This window comes from Rhipicephalus microplus, chromosome 3 (assembly GCF_043290135.1).
Source record: "Rhipicephalus microplus isolate Deutch F79 chromosome 3, USDA_Rmic, whole genome shotgun sequence".
Lineage (NCBI taxonomy): Eukaryota > Metazoa > Arthropoda > Arachnida > Ixodida > Ixodidae > Rhipicephalus > Rhipicephalus microplus.
This window is the reverse complement of record NC_134702.1, coordinates 127507149-127529524: the sequence shown is the minus strand read 5'-3', so window position 1 is coordinate 127529524 and position 22376 is coordinate 127507149. Positions and strand designations below refer to the sequence as shown.

General features: G+C 45.1%; 1 protein-coding gene across 1 annotated transcript in view; it reads left to right on the top strand.

Annotated features, from left to right (window-relative positions):
• The first annotated feature begins 2892 nt into the window (after positions 1-2892).
• LOC142802642 (uncharacterized) overlaps positions 2893-22376 on the top strand; it is a 78089-nt gene continuing 58605 nt past the window's right edge. Inside the window, exons 1-4 of the mRNA XM_075887627.1 lie at positions 2893-3036; positions 5610-5747; positions 13597-13776; positions 18431-18590. Coding sequence (XP_075743742.1) covers positions 2893-3036; positions 5610-5747; positions 13597-13776; positions 18431-18590 — 622 coding nt within the window. The remainder of the gene's footprint in view (positions 3037-5609; positions 5748-13596; positions 13777-18430; positions 18591-22376) is intronic.

Genomic DNA, 22376 nt, shown 5'->3' with positions numbered 1-22376 from the left:
CGTTTTACATTTGAAGCCCTGGCCACTCGTTCAGCTTTCTGTAGGCTTGTTTACACCACAGAGGAGGGGATGAACGTGTATGACCTCAAAGTGCAGAAATCAACTTTGGTAGGCAAGATGGAAAAAAATCAAAGCTTTGCCGCAAAGGCGAAGCAATGAACGCGACAGCAACAATTTGGAAGGTCACGCGCAGAATAGCAAGCATATCGAAATGTGCTCCGCGTTTCTCACGCACAAATGACGCACGAAACGTACTCACAGGCACAGATGAACGCGAATTAGAGTCTCAGTTGTTACTTCGCTTTGTCTGAATAGCACGCTCTTTTCGCAAACAGAGACTGGGCAATGATTATGGTGACATTTGTGCGTCCGCTAACTAGAACAAATCGTCCCGATGAAATACAAAGGCTAGCCAGAAGGTACGATTCCCTCCACTGCAAGACAAGGGCGCATGATCGAGCGTACACCCCCTTATTCTTTACGCTGGACAAAGTACGCGGGAGACATGAGAGCCGCCGCACGCTCACTGTGCCATCTTGCTTATAATGCTGAAAACACGATATCCCTTACCCGAGATGCCTGCCAACAGGGGTAAATGGTACATTAGAATAGCTTGCCGTTTATACGTTGAACGAGGAAATGTACTGGCCCGAGTAAGAAAAGTGGCCCTGCCATCTAGTTCAAAATCATTTTTCATTGAGCTTCTTACAGGTAATCTAGAAGTTAAAACGTTGGATGCAAGAACGGAGACTGTTTGTACCATAGAAAACGCACTCTTTTCTCTGTCGTAAACCTGAAACCATCGAACATGTCTGTCGAAATTGCTGGGAAGAGGTCTACTGGGACATTCTGCCGAGAACTATCAAATCAGATTTACCGAATGATGCCTGCAGAATCAGGTTTTTACCAGTCATTGATGAAGAAGATGGAGTCCTCTGAAACTGTTATGTTGCTCGGCTTTCAGAGTATTGGAAAACGTACAGGGCAGTCCACCTTGCCGACATCAATACACTGCCCATTCGTGAATATTTCCGCCAAAAGATCACGAAGTTTATTCAAGAGTGTAAAACTAAAGACTCGGAATTTCAGAAATGAAATTTCAGAAATGGTTTTATTTTATTTGTCATCGAATCATTTACAAAATTTTGTGTATACAAAAGGAGGTCCCATTGTCAGAGACTGAATCGGTACCTCCTACAGTAGTTAATATAAAAAAAATAATTGATGCAGCAAACAGTGGTACAGAAAACAGGTAAAAAAACGAAAAAGGAGTTCTACTTAAGAAAAACATTGTTAGAAAGCAGCAACAAAAACTGAAATGAGACAACATAAAAATAGACATAATTCAACTCTCCTAAGAAGTTTTCTGATAATTACCATGACGAAAGATAGTAAAAATAAACTACGAGAAAAGAAAACTAAACAGTGACATCTGATATCAGCAATGTAGGATAAATGTAGACTCAATTCCAGAGTGGCCACTTATTGAGCCACTTATTCGTATAAAGTATTTCTAGTCACTACATAGCCATTCCGTTTGTTACCGCTGTACGTACTCTTTATGCACTGTAACAATATTGTATGATGTGCAGAAGTAAATAATAAAGAAAAAACATCTCTGTGGCTCGGTGGTTAATACATCGCATTCACGACGCTGAGGTCTCATGTTCGAATCCACACGCCGGAGTTTTTACCGGGATTTTGTTTCTTTCTTGCGTTTCCATATATAAAGATACGTATACATATTGTCATGTTTCATTCCTCAAGTTTTGTTATCGCCCCAATACACTACACAATTCTCAGCGCAAACCGCACCTGCAGATTTCGAGAAGCTTCGGGACTGTGGTAGATCATTTCGATAAGATCACGCCTACTCTGCGAACTGTACAGATTATTCTGGAACCTACGTCACCGCCAGCAATAACGCTAGAATATTCGATGGCAAGAGTATAAATGCCGACGCACTTCGCCGCTTGTCAGTAGTTGATCGACGGCCGACGCTCCGTTCACTGCTATCTGTGCAAGACTTCTACTGTAATCGAACTTTTCCGTTTACCGGGCACAGGTTCGCCCAAATAATCAGTTAAATCCCAACATAAAGTCTCCTGTCTTTGGCCACGTTACGACCCCGTGACAATATACGATGCATGACATCGACGCTCACTACGATGCCGGCGGGAAATCCAGCCGAGAGTGTCCATAAAATTGTTATCGAAATAAAAACAACGCAGCAAGCGTTACTGTTGGCCACAATTTTTAGTTGTGAAGCATCAAAATCGGGTTTGCGGTGCCACGAATTATGAGCATGTGCCAACACTGCCTTCTCTCCTCACGTCAGTGCGAGGAGAGGGAAGAGTTGGCGAGTGCGCCATGGGGGAGCGGAGCGTCGCCGAGGAGCCTCTTCTAATGTGAGCGCGAGGATGTGGGAGGAGGTGGCATGACGCTGCCCTCATTTTTTCAAGACAATAGTTTTTCTTGGGGACCTTCGACGTAAAAATTTTTGTCTGTATGTCTGTACTTTTGTCTCTTTGTCAACTCCGTTGCTAGCCGCTATCAATGCCAGTGTCTTGCTGTAATATGACTTCTATTTTACGTGTCCACAAGTGCGGCCGAAATAAACAGTTATGTATTATGACCTGCAGTCTGCTCTCTTCGTCCACGTCACGACCCCGTAACATATATGTGGGGGGGGGGGACTTCTTATCTACGTACCGAATGCCTCCCTTCAGTCGAGAGCCAAGCCCCAACCGTGAAGCCAACCTCGGCTTGCGAGCAAGTCGCAGGCACCACGGGCTACCTCAGGATTACGGGGCTCTAGACGATAACACTCGCAAGCCAAAGTCCACCACCACTATTGCGACTACTATGACATACCTTTTACCAACGCCCGCCATGGCCGTAATGCAGCAGCGAAAGGAGCCACCGATCTTTCATGGATCATCATTTGAAGAACAGGAGACCTGGATGGAGGCGTATGGCCTATTGGCCGCCTTTAAGAATTGGGACTCAGAAGAAATGCTACGTCGCGTATTGTTAGTAAGCGCCGGGCTTGTTCCGCAAAAGCAGCCACTGCCGTGAGTGTGCTTTGGAACTCCAACGCAAACTTGTGCTGACAGCACCGCACGTACAAACCACACTTATCAGGTTATCAGCGTTCAAGCATGCCGTTCGAGCCCGTCCAGCCATCTTGATAGTTATGAAGACGCGCTGAAACTGCCGATCTCTGAGTACCACTAACTGGAAATGATATTTCACCGTTAGCGTTGTGAACAACATGCTCTCTGTGGTTGAGACGTTTCGCGCTGAACGCTGCTATTGAGGGGTCGTAGATAGTGATGAAATGTTTCTCGTTTCTTAAATAGTTGACGACGTCATATCCATGGTGGAAATAAGTCAGTGGAATCGTGCTGGGTCCCCACGTAAAACACTTATGCGTTAAATGGCATTTCGCGATCGTGTTGCGTAGTAACCCGTTCAGTGACCACTGTACCCCATCTATTAAGAGAGGGCAGGTTCGTTCGCGTTGTCCTTCGCTAATTGCGTCAAGGCGTAGTATGACTAACGCGAATATACTGCACCACTCTTCGGCCATGCGCTCGGGAGTGTAAACGCAAGGTAAGCGCTTGTTGTTGGCACCAGACACCATTGTCGAACTCCGTCTGAGTGAATACCAAACGAAGGAGACGGTATTCGGGAACGAAACATACGTGTGCACCCTACGCTCTCTACAAAGAAAGTGTCTTCATGTGATGTATGAAATGTATCTGGGGAATTCGCGTGGCGCTGGTGTCAAGGTGCAATTCCGGGTGTGGAAAGCCAGCACGAGTTTCCTCGTGGCGCACAGTAAGTGCATGGTAAAATGAAAGCCATCAGCAGGCATGTTCAGAGCAGAACTAGGCAAAATGCTTGTAGTGTCGTCTTAAACCTGCACTTACTATACCATACATAGTTATGCTATGCTGTGCTAGCGTGCTGGTTAGCCGAGTAGCTTTCAGATTGTGTGACATATTTATGCAAATATCTGTTCATGATCATATACTTAATACGTACAACACACGGCAAACTTCAAGCATAGCAGTTCTCCTGCAAAAATGCTGATATAGATCGGCTCTTGACTGGATCCTCTTTTTGTATACGGAGTCCAACAAGTGAAAGAAGAAAGGTCAGCCTCAGGCAGCTCTTCGTATATGGAGCCCCCTACTCATCAATCCTTTCTAACTTGCTGCTTGATTTGCACATAAACAGATTACGGGTCAGATGAATGTTTGGGAAGGTGGGCATTGTTTGGCATCGGCCTCATTAATAATGTACACTCTTAAACAGGTCTACTGGCAGCCAGCGCAAAACCAGTGGTCAAGAATAACGCGACTGTGCTCTCGGAATATTATGAATGCTGTATTCCTACAGTTGTGTGTGCTTGCGTACGCTAGTTCCCCGTCTGTTGATTGGATGCGCCAGCAGGGAGATCGTCTGAGGAGTAGTCACTGCGCAATTGTTGAAGTGCTTTTTTAGTTCTGTCGAGTTAACTAGAAGCTATATACACAGCAAAGAATGACACCGGGAAAAGAATCTACGTCACGTGCACGTAATAAAACGTGTCCCCACTCTCCCTCTGCAGTTTCGGTGCAGGGTGGTGTTGCCCCCCCCCCCCCAAAACGTCAGCACAAACTACTACATCGTGGCACCCGGCACGTGGAAAATACTCGCCGAACGCAAAGCATGCGACAGAAACATCACTCATGCTTTACGCAAGCTGTTAGTCTACCGAGCAATCTGTAGTAGGGCAGCACTATGAACAGAGTCGACGGCTCTCTCTATTAGGAAAAGGCCCTTGTGTAAGTGTCAACTTTGTGCGCCACTTGTGAACTCTATCACACATGACTTGATGGGTTGGCTAAGCTGATAAGAAACATGTTGGCTTTCGGCTGTGTGTCTTTTCACTAAGCATGAAAGGGTATATACGAAAATCCTGTGTGCGATAGCTCGACAGATATCTGCGGGCGTGTATAATGTGGCTGCATTATAGTATTTGGGCAGACTTGTGACCTCACAAAACCGGTTACACGGGTTTTATTTCGGCGCCTCGTCTATGACGGTATCTGTCAATCACGGTTTGGTGAACTATAGCTCAGCAGCAGCTATTGTTTCAATATTCCCTAAACTGCCTAAGTTGATTTGCCAAAGATCGGCTGGTAAATTTTATTTATTTTTATTTATTCCTTTATAAATAAATTGTTGTGAAGGAGGGCTAAATATTTTGGCGTACCTAATGAATAGAACTTCCGCACACAACTAACCAATGATAATTCGCAGCGTGCGGCTCGTAAGAGAAGGCGCATTATCTACAGTTCACGGAGATTGACAAAGGACAATTCAAAGCTAAGTAACACAGTCGTTTTCTTTTCCCCTGTTTAAACTTCGGTTCGCGTGAGCGAACTTTGAATTGAACGCGTAGATCGTAGCGAACATTATCTTTAGACTACACAGTCGATGTGACATGGTATTGTTACTTCGAACAATTGCGTATATGAATCATTATTGTGTAAAATATTCATGAAGCGTTTTACTCAGCCCTGTGCACACAGACTCATGTTTTGTTTTCATTACAGGTTAAAGAATCCATACGTATGGGGATAAATCTGGGCCTCAAATATGCGGAAGCACCACCTTCCAACCAAAGTGCGTTTCAGAAGGCAGCTGCAATGTACCAAGCCTGTGTGTTTTTTGTCTCATCACACCAATCAGAGGTAACTAGAAATACCAGCTAATGTGTCATAAAATCGCTCTCTTCGAGAGGACGGCATCGCAGCACGTTGTCAATACTACCAAAATATAAGAGGTATTAACCAGTTCGGCGAATGCGTGTTGACCGGTAATATAACAATACCTGAGGTTTCACCTCAGATAATACAACTATTACATCCGAAGATCGTAAGGGATGCCGTAGTGGAGGGCTCTAGAAATTTTGGCCATCTGGTTTTTTACAACTAAAGCTTTATATGGCTAGGAGAAGCGCAAAACTGTGCGGCAGTGGTGTTGGGAGTGGCCTACATTGGCTGCCCCATTGCTTGCGTCAATCTCAGCGTCGTATCCAACAAGCAGGTGCGTCATTGGCTTCGTTTGTAGTGACGTCCATCTCGTCGCAGCCATGGCGTGAAGCGCACACACATCAGTTTCTCTTGAAAGCTTCCACATGAGTATGCTACGGACAACTCTAGAAGAGCGCTGACAGTAGAGACGTGAGAGCTTGCATTCTTCGGTTCAATGATGCTGTCCTGGCCGAAAAAAAAGACCCAGAGGGCGAGTGCCAGCCGCGATTGCGTAACAATCATTCGCCAGCCTTTCAAGCCGCACTAAAGCACGAACGGCAATGCAAGTGCCGTTGGTGAGATAATTCTGCACAATACCCAAGTTAACCACGCCCTGCAATCTACGCCAGACCATGCCAGTTAACCACGCTCTGCGGATACTGCAAACCACGCCACTGAGCTCGCGTTGTCCAATGCTTCGAACAACGCCGTGCCAAACAATGAATGAAATGCGTGGTGGTAGAAGAAGTGGGAAAATGGCACTTGATTTTTTTCTGCCTATAGGCGACACTGCACAGTGCCTACGCCTAACAAGTGGCGTTGCGGCGTCAACGTGATGATTTAATTAGTTAGTCGCTGAACGCCCGCGTTCAAAGTGAGTTTCCCAAGGGGCACATTGACTTCAGCTGCGACGTCTGTGACAGCCTGTGGTTCGAGAACTACCAGTGGGATTAACGCATTACGAAATGCATTTCACCACTCAGTACACTCCTTCATGATCCTGATCACGCGAGGAAGAGCGTGCGGCATGTGAAATAAACACTGTGAAATAAACACGTTTGTCTAACCTCATTAAAAAGCACGAATATGTAGCCAATAAATGTGCAAGGCTCAAGTGCCATGTCGCGTTTAACCCACTGCTATATACCGGTGCCACCCGTTTCAGCTTTCGCTGGTTAAAAATTTATACGGAGTGCTTGGGCGGTGATTTTTTTAAAGTGTGATGACATGGTAAAGCACACGCTATTGGCCAGTTAGCCTTCATTAAGATGCAACAACTGCGACCAAGATCTAACCCGCGATCTTCGGAACAGCAGCCAAGAATCCTAGCCCCTGGTCCAGCGAGGCGGACTTGGCTGTTTACATAAGCGGGCAGGTAGGTAAAAGTTGTGCAAACTTTTACCAGCGCATGGCATGACTGATGGTCCAGTTGTTAGCATTATACTTGTGCAGTGGCATGCAGTAGATTTATTTTCGAGGGATGGTATCTTAAAAGCAAGAGTCGCGATAACTGGACACCGCTTTTTCTACCACAAGCTTTAAGTAGCAGCCTGGGTAGCGAAAGCTCGTCATAGTTTTTTTTTCTTTTTTTGTCAAGCCACATGTCCCATACCTTCAATACAATCACTCCCGGGAAATAAGGGAACAATCGTGGTACCCCAAGGGATGGAACACAGAGGAATCACAGTACTTCAAGAGTCTGAAAACGTGGACAGTTTCTCGTTCGTGGGGACGCTTCTGAAAAGACACCTGGCCCGGCTCCACGAGGTAATTGACCGCAGACCTTTGTTGCGATAACCGATAAGGTCCGCAGCACTTCTGAGATAGCTTGTGGTAAAGCCTGCAGGAGTATATAAAACTCACATGCATAGCAGTGTATGCTGGAATCAAAATATGTGGCAGTAGTCGATTCATCGTGGCGATATTTATGATGACTTCGGTTGTGTGATGTGAATGTACAAGCAAGCGGACGACATTCTTCGGCATATCAAGCTGCTCTTGAAATGGCTGAGAACTTTGAAGAATTAGGCAAGTACGGAAGAACCGTATCTAATATGGAAGTAAGTTCATATTCATAAAGAAGAAAGAAACGTGCGAATCCAGTGGTGTCACTGTGTTGCCCTGTTGTATGCACACCTGACGGAATGAAGTATGCAGTCTCAGATAGTATAGTCATGATGAGCGTACATGGACAAAATATCACCAAAGCTGCAAATGAAACGCTCCATTGTCCCATTAGTTTGGGTATGGCATGCCATGGTAATGGGGTGGATGATGTGGCACTCTTTCAGCAATGCTGTAATGTCGTCGTGCAAAAAAAAAAAAACATGGTCGCTGTTGCTGAGCATTTTCGGGGTCCTCCATGACTTAAGAGAAGATTGAGTAGTGTAAAGTTAGCAACGTCTTTTGCGGTAGCAGGAAATAGCATTGATGTTCTCCATACCACATCACGTGGTTGATGCCCGCCTTTTAACCCAGTACTTTACACTTGGATTGTAAGTAAGCGGACCGTATGAGTCCATTTCCACGCGCTCGCAAGGTCGGTCTGAAGCATGGTAGAGGTTGTAACGTGCGGGTGATATGCTGAGATGGCGTCTTGCGTCGTTGAAACGTAGGGCTCGACCGTAGAGTGAACGAAATAGTACATACCGCTCCACTAGTACCAAAAATACAGGTGTGTGTACGTATTTAAGACAATAGCGTGACCGCATTGCGGATAATCGTGACCAGTAGCACAGATGTCGGAGGGGAGTAGTTGGGGAATAAGAAAAAGCCACTTTCGGCCACTCTAATTGTAGCTTTGTTGATAGAGCAGATTATCTCGAACGGTGAAGTGTTGTGTTTGGCGTGCAAGTACCCGATACACCTTGGAAGGTGTTTTTCTCGAGAGAAACCCAAAGTAATGAGAGCCAAGAATCTTTACGTTGCTCGGAAGGCATGTCGAAAATATTGATGGTTAAGGCACCACAACGAGCAGATAGGCTTAGCAAGCAAAGGTGAGTGGGATGAGGCAATCGCATCAGAATGCTTCTTAGCGGAATGGTAAACATCCCGGATGTCGAATTCATGCGGGCGCAACGTCCGGCGAGTGAGCCGATCATTCAGATGTTTTAGTGAAGGTAGCTAGCGCAGTGCATGATTATCAATCACAACATCAAATGGATGTACGTACAGGCATAAATAAAATTCCCAATCACTCTTATAATAAGGCATAAATGAAATTCCCAATCACATCTACAATAGCGAGACTTTTTTTCTGTGACTACTGAGTAGTTTTTCTCAGCTTACGTAAGCGTGTGGCGGGCGTAAGCAACGACGTACAGTTCAAAGCCACCTTTGTGCTGGGCAAGTACGGCTCCCAGCCGGCCACCACTAGTGTCAGTGTGAAGCTCTATAACGCTAACGGATCGAAATTTTGCGCTTCTGGCGGCTAAGTTAGGAGACACCGAAGTCATTGAAAAGCAACCTAAAACGCCACCGACCAAGCTGAGATATCACAATTGCCAGCTGGAAAGTTGGTCAAAGGGGCCTTGACTGAAGCAAGATCATTGATAATGTGTCATAAAAAGGAGAACAAATCGATGAAGCTTCGAAGCTCTGTAACGTTGGTCGGTTTCGAAAACCTGGTAACGGCAAAATTTTTGCAGGGTCCGGAATGAAACCATCTTTCTAAACTACACGGCCAAGAATGGCAAGCTTGCGGACCGACCAATATCGTGTTATTCGTTAATTAGGCTGAAGACCTTCCGTTGAACGGCACGTATAGTCTTGCTCGAGGTGAATAAGATTGGATGCAAAGTCGATTCAAAATACTATACTGCCGTCGAAGTAGCAAAGATATGTGTTCCATTTTCAGACCACGAAAAGTAGCGTCCACCATTTTTTATTTTGTGGCTGAGACAATGTAGAAGCCGAAGGGCATAACGGTGAATTCATAGAGCCCACTAGGTGTAACAAAGGCAGTCTTCGGGTGATCGGACTCTGCCATTGGCACCTGCGAATAGCCGGAAGGCATATCCAATGAAGGAAAGTACTGTGATCCCTGCAGCTAGTTCTTTCCCTCATCAATACAAGGTAGATGGGACAGGTCTTTATGCAGAATGTTGTTAATTGTGCGGTAGTCGACGCAGAGCCTGAAGGACCCGTCTTTTCTTTAACGGGGACTGCAGGGGAAGCTCAGGGGTGAATGAATGACTGTACAATGTACGTTTCAACATGTCGTGCACTGATTGGTTGCTAACACGGCGTTCAGCAGATGACACATGGTATGGACGCTGTAGTTGAGGGGCTTGCTGGCCAGTGCAGTTTGAACGACTGTTCATGTTCCGTCTAAAAATGGCGGTTCGAAAATGAATCAATCGCGAAGACGCCGGCTAACGATTTTCAGCTCAGGATCAATAGCGGTGGAAAAAAACGTCTAAGTGGTCACCGGTCGCAATAAGTGGTTTGATACTCAAATCGAGACAGACACCGAAGGGTTGGGCATAGCATCGAGGCTAATGCAGTCGAAATCTTTGTAGCCTCAGCTACATTCTCCACGGGGTTATAATGAGGCGCTAGCCACAAGATTACACGCGTCCACCTCATAGTAACTGTTCTAGAAACCGACAATGGGAAATAAATCGACAATGGGAAAACCGACAATGGGAAAACCGATAATGGGAAACCGACAATGGCAAACCGACAATGGAAAAAAAATTGGACGGCGCGTGGAACAGCTGATTGCGTAAACAGAACAGGTGTGGTCGCAACAGGGAAACATGCGACCGGGATGACCGTGGCGGAGAACGGAGCAGTGGTGACGCCCGATGCTGAAAACACTTTACTAGATTGGCGGTCTTATGAGTCAAAGCACGCCATAGATAATGTTAGTTCAGAATAAGCACAATCCTCTAGAGCAGAATGTGATCATTATATCTAATAATGTCGAGCGAGGAACAGAACAGGATGACGAATCTGACAACATATATGACACCCTGAATGGCGGCTCGCGCGAGGCACAATGCTGACGTTTGAATGGTGTGTGACGTAGCCATTCGCAAAGAGATATTGGTAAGGGTATAGTGGTCCTGTTGTGCAAGTTGCGGCAGAGCTTTTCGCTAACGACATATGTAGCAGCACCAGTGTCGACAAGGAGGCACAAATTGACGCCATCTACAGGTAGTTCACTTTTGTTTGGAGGCCATTGATCAGGTCTTCAAATGTTCTCCAGTAACGCAGATATTGAATTCAAAACTGCGGCTGTCAGCTTTTCTCTCGCCGTGGGCTGCGGTGACTTAATATTGGGGAGATGGATGGGTGACGAGGAGAAGTTGACCAGTGTTCGTCGCATATTCGGTGACTTGGCAGTAACCCTCTAAGGAGGATCAGCAGGAACGATATGGAGATGTTTAACGCAAACTCAGTTGGAGGCCGCGGCATACGGCGGTTGAGGCTGAACGTAGTTTGAGGCCTCTGCACTGTGACCAAGAGGGAAGCTGCGACGGCGGCAGTGGCGAGTGGCGTGGCCTTGAATGACACAGAAGAAAAATATGGGCTGACTGTCCTGTGTACACCATGGGCTGAAAACAGGGCACTGTTCGCTAAATGAGGAACTGAAGGCAGTAGTGCCGGTATTGGCTAAGACGTGTAAGCTATGCCAGTGGCTTCGTCGGCAGCAGGGGGCAGCGGAAACCACGCTGAAGCAGCAACGGCAGCGTAGGTCAGTGGGCCAAGAACAGACATTGCAATGGAACTAGAGGGCGATCCTTCGGCAAATTGATATTGATAAATTGACAAAGACAAGACATCAAGGACGACATCGACTCCGATCTGATCGTGATGATAGAGAGTTGCCATGCGGCTTTCTCACGAATGAACTGCTTTATCTGTGGAAGCAAAAGGTTATTTCTGGATCAGTGCTGTCACGGCGCAAGCTCAAAGATGAAAGATCTGCAGTATCTTGAGCAGCGCCATGTTTGAAAGTACGCCGCCTGCGCAACTCATCGTAACTCTGACAGTGGGGGATGACATCAGAGACCATTTGAGGGCTTTTTGCTAGATTCACCTGAATTGCATCATGACGAATGCCTCTCAGTATGTGTAGATCTTTCCCGTTTTTTCCAGGAATGAGTCTACGAATTGCCAGATAGAGCCATTCTCAATGAAACTCGTTAACGTTTCGCTCTGTCTATAGATTATTTCACGCAAGCGCTATTCAGCTCGAAGCCAGTGTACAGCAGAGTAAACATACCCCCGTGAACGTTGTCGTGAAATTCTATCAAGTGGTGTAATCGTTCCGGTGATTCTTGTACCAAAGTTTTTGAAACGTTGGTTAAGTATAAGTTCAAGTATGTCAGCTTGTTCCTGGCGGCCGATTTATTGCCCACAGCAGCCAGCTCATCCTTGGTCACCAAGTCACAAACACAATCACAAACAAGGGTAGTTTTTCGCACCGTAGTTGTGTGCCACAGCTTCCGTCACTGCTGCTTGTTTGCGTAACTACTATCTTGCGAAAAAAAGAAAACAAAAACAAGGAACTAAATTATTCTGGAATACAACGCAATTTGAACTCGGGTTCATAAAGAAACTATAAATCAGGAGAGAAAAATTAACTCAAGAGGGCAGAAAAGTGAATCCAAACAGAAGCAAAGAAGACTTTCCAGCTCCACTGTTCTTTCAGACTGGGCCTCACTCATGCGAATCTGTCTTAATTTCTTTTAACGTGATAGTGATACAGAGCTCATGTCGCGGAAATTCTGCCGTTTGGTGTGAGCGAAAAAATGTTTGTGAGCGAAAATCAAAAAGCGAATAAAATAAACAGTTCTTTTTTGCTCCTATTAAGCATTGAACCAGACCCATTCGCGTGGCAAGCCGATATCTTACCACAAAGTTACCATTTTGCTTGCAGCTGCTTAAGAAAAAAAACACTACATAAATTGCATGTAGAGAAAGGAGTCTCCTTAACGCATTTTTTCGACAGGCGTCACGAGAAAACAAGTCCATTCGGAGATTTGTAGGCGCATTCGGGAGGCCAATAAATTACGTCGGGAAAGGACGGGGTAGTGCAGCTATCGCCGCTAAAAACACACAGGAACTTTCAAACAGCTTTTAAAATGGACAACTATGTCCATTTTCGGAAAGCATATCATGCCTCTCCAGAGTCGTTGATCAAGCAAACAGCAAGTGCTAGAAAATGTGCTGCAATCTGAGAGGCACTGTGATGCTCTTTACGGCCTTTCCCCGGCCGCCTGAATCTGGTGCGCACACCGCCGCGCACGCCCGATCCAGGTGGCCGTGGCCTCTCAGATGGCAAGCGCACGGCGTGAATCTTGGAGGCAATGTGACTCTTGCTTTAAATCAAAAACCTCTATGCACCATTCGCCTTTATGCAAAAACCTTTATGCACGCGCATGTCTGTGTGAGTTTGTTTACCATCTGTCACACATTGTGAAAAACGTGTCTTGACTACAGCAGAGCGCCGTTTTAGCAAAGCGAAGTTGCCACACTGCTCTGAATTACTATAAATACGTCACGCGCGTGCGCGTGTGTGTTTGTGTGTGTGTGTGAGAGAGATGGAGAGAGGCAACAAAGCATATTAATAAGTATGTACTTAGCGGTTGAAGGGCCTACTAAAGGCTAAATATCGCTACCGCGTTCAACTCTTCAAGGCGAAGCTTACGGATTCCCCACTTTTTTTATATTCTCTTTCGATTGTTTTCAGTATTATAATGCATTGTTATACCCTGAAATTTACAGAATTCAATCACTTAACAATGTTACAAAGTTTGACGCATTTCTACCACAGACCGCAGAGCTGGTGAAGTGGATGAACGTGATGAACCTGGATTTTCTGAACAAGACAAGACTTCAAAGTGTCGACCCGGTTGAGATAATGGTTCGTGGCTCCCTTGACTTGGGAGTGTATGTCATCATCTCTATTATAGTATCCGGCAAACGATTCGACTACGGGAGGAGAGTGGTTGAGGTGCGTCAATGAATTCGCGCTGCCTATAAGTTCAGATAACAAGGTCAGATGAGAGTGTGCGTCACATAACATACATATAAGTAGTACGTACTAATATGATGAATGTGCATGATGGTATTTAGGATTCAAATGGAGCAACTTGGGCTTCGTGGCGTTGGTTAGTTGGGATAAAGGTTTAGTAAAAGTGCTTGAACAGAGTGTGTGGAATCGAGTCATAAAGCAGTCCATGTGTGCTTCAGTGCTGTCAGTACAGGTGGTGAACAGCGTGGCTGGGGCCTATGAAGTGCTTAAATTTAGTTCGCGGTCAATCTATGCGCAGTGCGTTCACTAATTCTGCCGTAATATTAATGGTTTACGTGTATTTTGTGTCTCAAGGATATTTCACTATAAAAATTGATTTTTTTTGCTGGTTGCACTATGTACAAGCACGACGGACGCACCTTTATTTTTTTTTCTGTGTGGAACTTTTGGGAAGAAATTGCTAAAAAATTGAAGAATTGAGGATAAACTGATAGCTTCGGGCATAGTGGACCACACTTTTGTCTGTTTGAAGAAGTATTGATAACACACAAGAGAAGAAACACTGCGAATCTGTCAGTGGAAATGAAACACACGTAGGCTTCAGCACACGAACCCTGTCACATTAACACAGCTTAGCCGCTCTCCTAGATAAAATATGGTTACCTACTTGAAGTTCAGGTTTTTTCTTTGTTATTTCTTACGCTTGGAATAGTTTCGAACTGGATCACATTCAAGACTAAGATAATGCTTTTTGATGGCGCAAAGCTTCTCCATAGCATATGCCTGAGAGTACGAGATTATGGGCTTAGGGACCAGTATTTTCTCTATAGTTCATAGAGCTATGGCTTTCTTATTGAACAGTGTTTGCAGACATATTAGTGAAGTGGCAATTTAAAATATTTTTGCTTTTCACTACATCCACTTGGAACACTTTCTTTTAAAAAGAGATTATGGTGTGGGATTTGTGTAATTAAAACATACAAGGATATATTTTATGACCCACAGTAGTAGCAACGACTGTTGTAACAAACTAATGCTTGTCTTATACTCTACATGCACTGTCGCTTTGAGCTGTGAAGCATGGACGAAAGAGAAATACAATAATGTTTGTACGTCCTAGTTCTAGACGAGATAAGTGCAAACTGTGTTGACGTATTGATTTGGTCACTTTGTTCACCTCCGTGGAACAGGCGTTACGGTGCTCCGCTGCTAGCCCAAAGGTCACCTGGTTTGAATCCAGCTATGGCGGTTGCCTTTCAATGAAGTGTAAACGGTAGAGACCCGTCTACTGTGTGATAACGGTGCGCATTAATGAACATCAGATGGTCAAAATTTTCAGCGCTCTCAACTGTGGCGTCTCTTATAATGACATCATGGTTTTGTGATGTAAAACCGCAATTAATAGCAATTTAAAATGCTAAGTCCAAAAAAAAAGGTTTGGCAATTAAGATGGCATACATTGAAGAAGTAAGGGCAAAACACTGGTAGAATCGCTGTCATTATTTGGCAAGTAATACCTCAAACTGCCCAAGATCCGAGCACGGACTAAAAGTGAAATATGTTTTATACACCCTGCCTAATTACGTAATAATGAAAAACATTGTGTAAAAATGTGCCGTAAATTTTTGGCTGATTTTATTGGGTGACAGATTATAGAATTTTAGCTATAAAAACGCCTGAGAGTGCTTATAAAGTCTTTGTAACCATCCTTAGATTATGTAACTGTAGTCACAGCCAAATCTAGTAAATTAAGGAGCGCAATCAACTAAGTTACATGATTTCTAGCCTTATGTTCAATTCTTTAATTTCAAAATAGTTTCAAAGCCACAATGCTACCACAGTGCAAATTTTCGTATGTACAGATACTACACATCCGTACAAAGGGAATAAAGGTACTATATGGATCTGCATGACACCACTCCCTCATATGTGAAGATACAGTCAACATATAACACTACCAATTATAAAAATATATTTGGAGAACGATGAGCAACGATCATATCATCCTCTTTTGTATGCTTTCAATGGTAAAAAGAACCGCCTAGTACGATACTCTATATCTAACATAGCTATTGATTCAGGCTACAGCGCACACCAAAATTGGCTCTGCGCGCCGATGGCATCTCTTGCTATGAAACCCGCAGCAAGCCCACACCAACAGAAAATAAAATCACTGCATATCCAGGAAGGGCATGATGACAAGTGGGTGAAGCACTGAGGATCATCGGGTAACAGTGTATCCTTTACACTACCCGCTCTACTTCATATACTCAGCGAGAATATTTGCGACATTAGTGAAGTTGTTATCAAATCACAAATGATCGTACACTTTGCGACAGTATCTGAAGCTGTGGCCGAAGAAATTATGCTTTAAGTGGGCGTCAGCGTCATTCACGTAGCGTACCGTGCGCTCATACGTTTGGCCTCAGATGATCGAGCTCTCACCTCCGGGTCCACTGGCCTTCGCTGTCACTTTCCCCCTGCTTAAAACGTTCTCACCGCCTCTCGTTCCACTTGCATTCATTGCCGATGCGCTACAGATTTCAGCGCTCTCACTGCGTCCGGTTCTGCTTGCTTTGTTGTCGTTATGCTGCGAATTCGCGATCTCTGAACTGCAGCTTTGGTTGCAGATGCCTTCGCACCACTTCGGCTTTGCGAGCCTTCAATGCTTGATTTCAATCGTCGTGTTTGTTAGTGGTAAGTTACACAGCTTGCATCGTCGAAGTGGTACAGGGTCAGCAATCACGCGCCGAAAGCACTTCTAGCGGTCGCCATGAAAACCTGATCCCAGCGGTGCCCTTGATGGGCGTCACTGTATTCAGGGGGCTACGCCGGGGGTGTGCCGCGAACTCGGCGTCAAGGTGCTTCGGTTCAGAGTCAACTGGGCCTCTAACGAGGAAGTATTGATTGATATGTGGGGTTTAACGTCCCAAAACTACCATATGATTATGAGAGACGCCGTAGTGGAGGGCTCCGGAAATTTCGACCACCTGGGGTTCCTTAACTTGCACCTAAATCTGAGCAAACGGGCCTACAACATTTCGGCCTCCATCGGAAATGCAGCCGCCGCAGCCTGGATTCGATCACGTGACCTGCTGGTCAGCCTCCGAGTACCTTAGCCACTAGACCACCGCGGCGGGGCTCTAACGAGGAAGTAAACAGATGAGGAGCTTTCCTTCAGAACTTCCGAAGCAATCCCAGCAGAGGCCCATGAATTGTCTGTCGACGATGAACTACGCGAGTTGTGGTCGGTGCTTAAGAAATATTCTTCGTCTCTGGACCACTAACTTCAAGGGGACAATAGCCTCTGAGATAGCGGGTGCGTGGTGGGTTTCTGTCCAGCCATCCCAATCTCACGAAGAGAACGAGTTCGCCGAGGTGGGCGTCTTTCCCTCGTTTCTCCACACCACGGCGCTTCTTCGTAGGATTCAAAAGGCTGCCGCGCTGTTTGTGAAGCTTGCATAAGGCGAGAAAAAAAATGGGTTTGCGCTTTTATGTAGCTTCGCGCTCATTTTCGATTGCCGGTCCAAGTTGTACAAAAGGTAAAGCCAATGCTTGGCGCTTACATTCTCACATTAACTTTTTTTTCTTTTTGCTGTAGACTTAGGCCACCCTTATTGAGGCATTTATAATTGCGATGCCTTCGCAAGAGATACGGGTCAGCTGTAAACTTCCTGCACTTTGAATTTTTCAAGCTGTATAGTAGAAATGACACTGGCGAAGAAAAAAAAAAGACAGCCCTATCAACAAGCGAAGTCAGAAAGCAGACACCAAAAGTATGAAAGCAAAAACCGCCTAAATGAAGTTTTGCTTTCAAATAAACCGTCTATTGGTAAAAAAATTCGGGCACGCTCTCCTGCTTGAAACGGAAATCATTGGTCTTCAGTAATCAAGAAAATGAGCAGAGCGCAATAATAATTGCAATTCATGCAATAATCAACGACATATAATTGGTGCAGGTGTGACATACAACGTCGGCATAGAGTACGACGCAGTTCATTTAAAGATCTGAAGAAATGCCAGCCCGCAGGGTGAAACCACGGGCCGCTCCCACATAGGCGTATTTTTTAAAGATATATTTGGCAGCTTGTTACGTGTAGGAAACCAAAATAATTGTAACCTAAATACCGCGATTGAATGCTGGTGTACAATGCCGATGCGGCAATTGCACAGGCCTTAACGCGACGAAGCACGTCACATAAAGGGAGGGGGGTGCGACACCTCCAACGGCGGCACACCATCAGAACACATTTAAAACAAAAAGAAGGTTTTTGAGGAGTGAATGAAGTATAAATATAGCAGTCACTCTGTATTTGCTCCTTCCAACGTGCTTGCACTTTTTTTTCCAGAGTCTCAAACGCTATTCAAGATCATTTGAATGCCACGCCCGAGGAATTGTGCAGAAAAAGACACTATTTTGAACTGTGTGTCCCATGTAAACCTGGGTCTGTTATATCACCACCAAATAGTGAAAAAGATGCTTATTATTTTGTTCGCACTTTACCAATTTGCTTTCTCAGGAGGTACATTTTGTTGTTAGTTTCCACTGCGAAATTCGACAAGGGCATTGCCATCTTTATCGCCACAGGGAACGACAAATGCACGACAAATATTCTTTTTCTATTAATCGTAGATGAAGTACAGCAACGAACAAGAAAGCTGGCTAAAGCGGAGGAGCCAGCAACCGGCATGGATGAACACAGACTACTACGTTAGGCTGTTCCTTATGTATGGAATACCCTTTGAAGAAGTCTACCCATACGCTGAAAAAATACTCGCCTACGAGGAACAATGTAAGTATAGCTAGTTTTGTTAATTATCTTTTTAAGTGCACAGATTCAAAACAGATGATCACGTGGCTGCGAGGGAGACTGCGCTGTAGTATTGTTTGCTATATGGCTTTAACGTTAGCTGCATTTTCCCCGAAAATTCGTATTCATGGATAATTGTTCTCAAGTTGATGCTGTGAGTTTTCCACAGACTTTTGATGTCATATATTAACGTTGGCTTTTGTACAAGAAATGTGCCTTCCTGAAAAAAAAATAATATCTTGTAAATTTGACGTTTTCCAATTCTTTGACGAGCACTGAAATCTCATAATACACGAGACTTCACTATTTTACCTCAATGAAAATGCGACCGCCACCACCAGGATTGAACCCGCGGACTTGGGTACCGAGCACCATAATCATTGTTCCTCCTAAGCGGACGCATTTCGCCGAGGATTCGGTAGAAACTCCCAGAACGTCATCCTGCTTATACGCTGTGGCCTGCCCGTTTGTCCCTCTACATGTCTGTGCGTTAGTACGCCAGTGAACTAGTTGATCTACCCGCCTACCCTGCCTGCCCATGCTCCAGCTGCAAAAACTTTCCTCTCGTTTTCCTCCTTGAAGGATCACAGTGTTCTCTCACGCCTCGAGGGTTGCGACGTTCACCGGTGGCTGCTCCTTTACGAACGCGTCAGGACTATTTGTAGGTGGGTATCCACTCTCTCGGTGGCTAACGTCACAATTTACTTCGACGTAATTGCTCGTACTTCGCATGACACCAACGAGCATGACATTACAAGCTGGGAAAACTTCGAGGAAAAGCTTTGTGAGCTTTTCGCAAACCTTTTTCTTCGCGGCTTTGCCGTCGACAAGCTGCAAAAAATGAATTGCGTAGTCGTGCTCAAGCTTCCACTGAGTCCTACACCAGTAATGGTCAGAATGTCCAAGCCCACTGCCACAAAGCCGTCGAGAACATGTCCCAGCCAGAAAAGGCTAGGCACATCCTCAAGCGTATTCCCGATGACGCGTTAAACAAGCTTCGTCCATTTTATCACTTCCGCTATGCGATTTGACTCAAACCCGTCAAGGCTCACAAATGTGGATGAGAGAGCCTTCAATCGCCTCTACCCAAAACTTTATTGTTCCTGGCAATCCTCAACACTTCCACCCCGCTTGCAGGGGGAAGTGCCCAAACTGCGACGAAATTCCTGTGAGACTTCTCACATGATGTGGGTGTGTCAAAGAACTCTCAACCTCGCCCCTCCATCAAATATTTTCGGAAGAACTGGGAGACAGCCCTGCTTGGCTGCTCTGACCAGACGGTCCTTGGTTCAGCGAGGCAAGTGGGCTCCTGTAAAGGATTGCCCACCTAGTGTTTGCGCGGGCCGACCCATTAAGGGCCACCCCCCACACTGCCTGTACATAACTTGAAAATTGAACGTTTTCCATCATCATCATCCACGTCTGTTGATGCCATAATTCAAGAATGCCGCCGCCTTTAACATGCTAAAACCAAGCGCATCTCACAGCATTTGTAGCACCTTCCGCATACGGCGGCCATCTTATTGTGACTCGACACGTATCGTCAACCACACACTTGCAATTATTTAGCACCACTCCTCAGGCGTGATCTTGAAGCGGCCGCCCCAGCTACAATAGGACACATACTCTGCCCTTCTCATAGATTCCGCTTGCAGGTTATTCAAGAGGTAGTACGACAAAAAATCTCCAGCGTAGGTATTTGCTTTATTTCGACGCTTCCCCGCGCCAACTTCCAACCACAATTCACCCCTACTAGTCGACCTCTGTCATGCTCTCCATCAGCTATCCGCAATCCAGCATTTCAACTGAGCGTTCGCCTCTTCGTAGCCGCGCCTGAGAACGGTGCTATCAAGGCCAATCTTGAGAGTAGATTCTACTATGTTGTTCGTTCATAAATGACCACATAGTTCTTTTATTTAGGCCTTGCCGCACTTGCGAATCCGAAAAAGAAGAAAGCGATGCTCACAGACTATTGCTGTGTGCCGCAATGAATGGCATTTCGGGGGAAAGACGGCAACGTGTCGTTCTATGACTTCCCGAAAGATGCAGAAGACGTGCTATGGAGAATGGCGTAGATAATAAACTTACGCTTTGTAAAGAAGGTAACAGACAATATATGGTAGCTTATTTTAATCGATTGGATCGTGACGAATAATTCTGGCTGGGGAGTACTTATTATTTATAGCGTGTACAATCCTGTCGATAGGTGGGTTTCCCAAAGAGGAGAAAATACAGTTTCGTTTATTTAGCTAAGCGCTTTACGGAATTCATTGCCTTGTATGTGTGAGCCTATTTTTCGCGTATGATTCTTCTAAAGTCCAGTCGTAGTGCTGCCTATTTTAGAGTTAGGTCGATGTCATATTTCCCTTTAAGTTTTTATTTTAGCGTGTCTGTACACACAAGCACAAGCGCATGCGGGAGTATCCATAAAGAATGAATTTACCTCACAGAAAAAAATTACTGGGCCCCTGTCACAGACGCGTGCTTCTTCCACGTGAACTGTAGCAGTGAAACCTGAAAATATTGATCATGACCAAACGTTCGGTGCTCAGGCCTGTGTTTAGCTTAAAATACTTACAGACTCTGCTATGTTCTCTTGAAAAGGGGTGCGCTGAAAGTTTAGCCTTGTCAGCTCACACTAAGAGAAAGATAAACTGCGAAAAACTATCATTCCAGCTTGTGCAGCAATTACTCATGGGCGTATCACTTGTTCTGTTTCCGACACCGTCCAGCACAATTTATGATAAGACAGGCTTGTTTATGAGTGATGTATTATCACCATTCCGCTGCATCACCAATTGCTAGTTTCCATAAACGTTACGTGACACATAAAATATTTTACTTTGATTGGTTATGAATTTGTGTTATTTATTATTACGCTTACTGTTATAAACAATAATACTTTCACCGGGGTTTTATGGCTGACATTTTTGTGGGCTTTGCGGGGTCTAACACACTTGTGCATCTCCGTGCGTGCGTAGCCTGCGTGCATGTATCTCCTTTCACTATCAAGTACTGGGAACACAAAGAAGGCAGTGTTCGGAAGCACAAGGGCTTATTTATTGGAAACTTTATCATAACCATCAGTGAAAGAAAAAATAGCGGTGTTCCTGTTACAATAAAAACTACAATATTGCCCTATATCAATGTACAGAGACCCAAATATAACTCTGTTTTTTAAGGTGACGAACGCCATCCACAGTTAGCTTTTGGTGGGACGATGCAACTCAATAGGGTACAAGCAATCGGAAACATGAGTCGCAGCGCAGAGTTACTCTAAAAACTGTTTAAGCCTTGCATGTAGAAGTGCAGCAATGCAGCGCACAAGTGCTTCAACCTTTCGGAGAGGCCCGCTACACATGAGCAGTTGCCTTCTTCAACTTTGGCTTCGCTGAACCGGTTCTCGACCTAAAACAAAGTCTGACGCGCTTCGCTGAAGAAGCTCAATGTTTGCAAGCACAGCGCAATTACTTTCGCTGTTATGCCAGTGCGATTAATCAGGCTGATGAAAACAAGCCAGTTAGCTGCCAGCACCCTTTCGCCTTCCGAAATCAAAAATAAAAAATCTTGAGCACAGCGCCAATGCACAGGGCCGCATTCACATTATTTCAAAAATATATAACTGCACTACATACAAGACACTAGAAACGAAGGGGACAGAACGATCACAGGGCGAGCGCAGATCGACGTGTACAGGTCTATAATCACCCTGTTTACTTCAATTCTTGTGTCTTGTTTTTAGCGCAGTCATATTTTATTGCAATAGCA